Here is a 3,815-nt window from a genome sequence, read left to right as displayed (position 1 = left end):
TGGGCTTAATCGGCAATCACGTCTGTCGAAAATGTCATGCCGGTGATACAAAGGCTTTCAAAGAATCAGATGAGGGCTTCCCGACGCTTCTACGTGTGAGTCTGTTTGCTTATCATATCTATATACCTCTTGCATGCATTATTGAAGTTACCCTGCATAGCCGGGGAATGCTCGTAAGGTCGAAGAGACACGGAATACAATATTGTCACATATGATAATGGCTACTCACGCTGCCGCTGAGAAGCCTATCAAGGAAGCGGTATCATCATCTGGTGTCAAAGACTCTTTTGCCACACCCATCATTTCCCGTCTTATCCAGACCGGGAAGGTTCTGAGAAAATCGAACGAGCAGCGCAAGGCCGTCTCACCCGAAGAAGTCAATCGGATTCTAACGGAGGAATTGAAGAAGCATAAGGATCGACCGATGATGAACCCGCTCCTCCAACTGGACGGTATGATCTGGATATATTCAAATACTCTGTACTGAATACCTTTTTTGGTGTCAGGTTTTGATGTTCATAAGGACACCCCTGTCGAACCTTTGCACACGCACCTCCTCGGAGTTGTGAAGTATTTCTGGGGACAAACATTGTGGGTCCTTGACAAGCAAGGGAAATTTACGGAATTCCAATCGCGCTTGAACTCACTCAATCAACGCGGTCTGAATGTTCCAAATATAATGGCTGACTACATGTGCCGATACTCGGGCGGCCTGATCGGGAAACATTTCAAGACCATCAGCCAGGTCATGACATTCGCGATTGCTGGCATCGCCGAGAAAAAGTTACAAGACGCTTGGGATGCGATTGGACGCCTCACAGTTCTCATTTGGACGGTTGACATTCCCGACCTTGAATCACACTTGGTGCGTCCGTCAGTCTCATACGTCTCTGTTCTACGTCTAACATTTGATGACGTCCTCCTAGGAGGAACTCAAGAAGACCATTAATGATGTCCTCGACTCTGCGGCGAGTTGCAGTCCTGCGCTGATCACCAACAAGCCAAAACCTCACATCTTAGCACACATAATTGAGGATGTCCGGCGTTTTGGCCCTGCGATTCTCTTTTCCACAGAGCGGTATGAGAAATTCAACCGTGTGTTCCGCTTATGCTCGATCCACAGTAATCGACAAGCACCAAGCCGTGATATTGCCACAATGTTTGCTCACCAGGATCGATGTCGACATGTCGTTACTGGGGGATTTTGGTTTGACCGCAAACTGAAGCGTTGGGTCTGCGCGGGGCGGTCAGTGATTGAGCATATCAATACCCACGCGCAAGATGCTGCTTTGCTGGGTGTCAGTGCTGTGACCCCATTCTGTGCGGGTGCGACCACCCTGTTCCCGTTACCGAAGGGTGTACACATACGTCCTCCGCCCCTCAAATGGAAAGACACGGCAACATACAAGGCCCTCGGTGACGCAATACTTCAGCCGCCATCTGGGGCATGGCAGCCTGCAAGAACATTTGTGACAGCAAGTGGGGACACGGCAGCAATAGGTGATCAGGTGATTGTGAATCGTAACTCTGTGCGCTCTCATTGTCCATTACCTGCATTCCGGCTCTCATCTGGTCCACAATACAGCATTTAGGTGTCACACGGTCCCTGGGGTTTGCACGAGTACGCGAAATTCTCTCGGCCGCAAGTGACTCCTCTACGTCTTGCGCTGTTGTTGAGGAATCCCAGCTCGAATTTGAAGTTCACCCAACACTACAGCTGCCGGTGATACGAACGACGGGCATCGTGTCCACTGTTCCATTGCATGTGAGTGTATGACAATCACGTATATAAACACGGCTGACATGAGTATTGTCAGCGCATATTAGCCATCGTAAATGTGCAGCACGACTGTTTAAGAGGAGCCTGCAAGACAACAAGTTCGGTCACAGTTCGTCAAGAGCGGGAGGAGACTACACGTACCAAATCTATCGTGAAACACACCGAATATCCATATTATCTACTCAACATCTACAGTCTTCATAACAACAATATCATACGGGAGGCAGTGCCATTGCATCTCCGGAGTAGGCCTCCATTGTACCTCGATCGGCACGAACTACACATCAGCGCAGCTGCATCTCTACGAGATGAAAAGCTGCAAAAGAAGTTAGCAAAGGAAGCGGCAATACGCAAGCAAGCGGAGACTGCGCGCTTGGCTGCAAACCTCCCAGGGCTTCTCGACGATGTCGAGGTTATCGACGATGAGGCTGACGAAGAAACTTGGGATCAGCCAAGTCTCTCAGACGCAACGAAGAGTGCACTGACACCAGCCATACGTACCAATGGTACAGATCAGAACCCCGCGCCGACGGAACAACCAGTGATGAGGGGACCGAGAGGGCGACGCGGCAATGCCAATGCACCACGGTCCACGGGTCAGCCTTCAACAAGAGGACGAGGGCGGGGCAAGAAGTTTCAAGCTGGCGCGAGCTCAGCGACGGGCCCCATGATCCCTCCCTCACCACCTCCTGCTACTCGTGTTGCTGGTACTGCCGACACTTCTACCTCACTGCGGGCGAGTACTTCACTCCCACAGGTTCAAGCAGCAGTGATAAATGCACCACATAACGCCCCAAGCAAAAAACGACGACGGGCTGCTGCTGATCCTGTGGCAGCAGCGGCTCGCGAGGCAGAGCTTCGGACTATGTTCAACTGAGAGGGTGCTGTGTCGTGAAGGCATATATTCATATAATACTGATTGTACATATATCCATACACATATACACCTGTATACGAATCATCAGAACAGGATTGTGAATGAGGTGTGCTGGGACTCACCATTGCTGCAACTGTGCTGGAAGCCAATCCACGTGCTCGATCGCGCTGGTGCAACGAGCACGAAGTCAAATTTTGCTCAACGGTCGCTTTCCTCCTGCGACAGCTCTGCGCATGATGGCCTTCAATCGCGATGAGTTCCTTCGCCGTTATGGCTTGTCTCTGGACAATCAGGCTGTATCAGGAACCTCTGGACCGACCTTGCCTGCTGTGGGCAGCGGGCATGACACATCGTTCGCTTCGCCAACTATGAATACCAGGCCCGAGCAAGTTTTCACTCCGTCAGCGGGCAGTCCTTTCTTATCTGGCCTGCAGCATGATGCTGCCACTCCGCAAAGGGCTGAAACGCCTGGGGAAGACTCTTTCACTGCCCAGAGCAGCAATTCCGCTAGTTCAGATCCGACTCAGTCATATCGTCGCGACATGTTCGATGGGACAGATAATTTGTGGAACAGCTCACCGATGCCTGCTTCTATGGGATCTGTGCCATTGCGTCGTCAGCGTGACGAGCAAGATATGTCGGTGGACGGTTCACGAGCGCGAATGCCTATGCATCAAAACCGCGTCTTTGCGAAGCAAAGATGTGAATCTGTGCAGCTTTCGCATGCGCAGATGCAGAAAGTGCAAGAGTTTGCGGAGGTGTGAGGTTCTCACATCTCGAGGTGCCCATACTGACTCACTTTCCACTGCCCAGTTGAGCGTGGTGGAGATGCTCATTGATCTCAAGATCCATCTGATACAGAATGAGCTTGAGCTTATCAAGCGTTTCTTCAAGTCCTACTATCGTCATCCTGACTTTGTGGTGAGTGTTGGAGCTCATCAACGCACGAATGACACGTACCTAGCGCATGACAGACACGTCTGCGGACCCATCTCGCAGCTGCGCTGCTGGCACCAAACGTGCGGGCATATGTCAAAGGGATGACAGACCAGATGGTGGTGCGTACTTACTACATGGGTTACGCTGTCGTTGACTGGCACGAGGGAATAGACGCACTTCAAGAAGCATGTGGACCTTGTGCTTCTCCCGGCATCTGTA

General features: G+C 51.3%; 1 protein-coding gene across 1 annotated transcript; it reads left to right on the top strand.

Annotated features, from left to right (window-relative positions):
- Nucleotides 1–53: 53 nt before the first annotated feature.
- GLOTRDRAFT_97310 (uncharacterized protein) lies at nt 54–3,715 on the top strand (the record flags this gene model as incomplete). Its single annotated transcript, XM_007873416.1, has 9 exons — nt 54–95; nt 161–452; nt 612–865; nt 927–1,508; nt 1,586–1,765; nt 1,818–2,647; nt 2,803–3,415; nt 3,471–3,578; nt 3,632–3,715. Coding segments are annotated over 9 exons (2,985 nt in total), but the record flags the coding sequence as incomplete, so codon positions are not given.
- Between the last annotated feature and the right edge of the window lie 100 nt (nt 3,716–3,815).

This window comes from Gloeophyllum trabeum (genome assembly GCF_000344685.1).
Source record: "Gloeophyllum trabeum ATCC 11539 unplaced genomic scaffold GLOTRscaffold_00168, whole genome shotgun sequence".
NCBI lineage: Eukaryota > Fungi > Basidiomycota > Agaricomycetes > Gloeophyllales > Gloeophyllaceae > Gloeophyllum > Gloeophyllum trabeum.
This window is presented reverse-complemented; position numbering and strand designations above follow the sequence as displayed.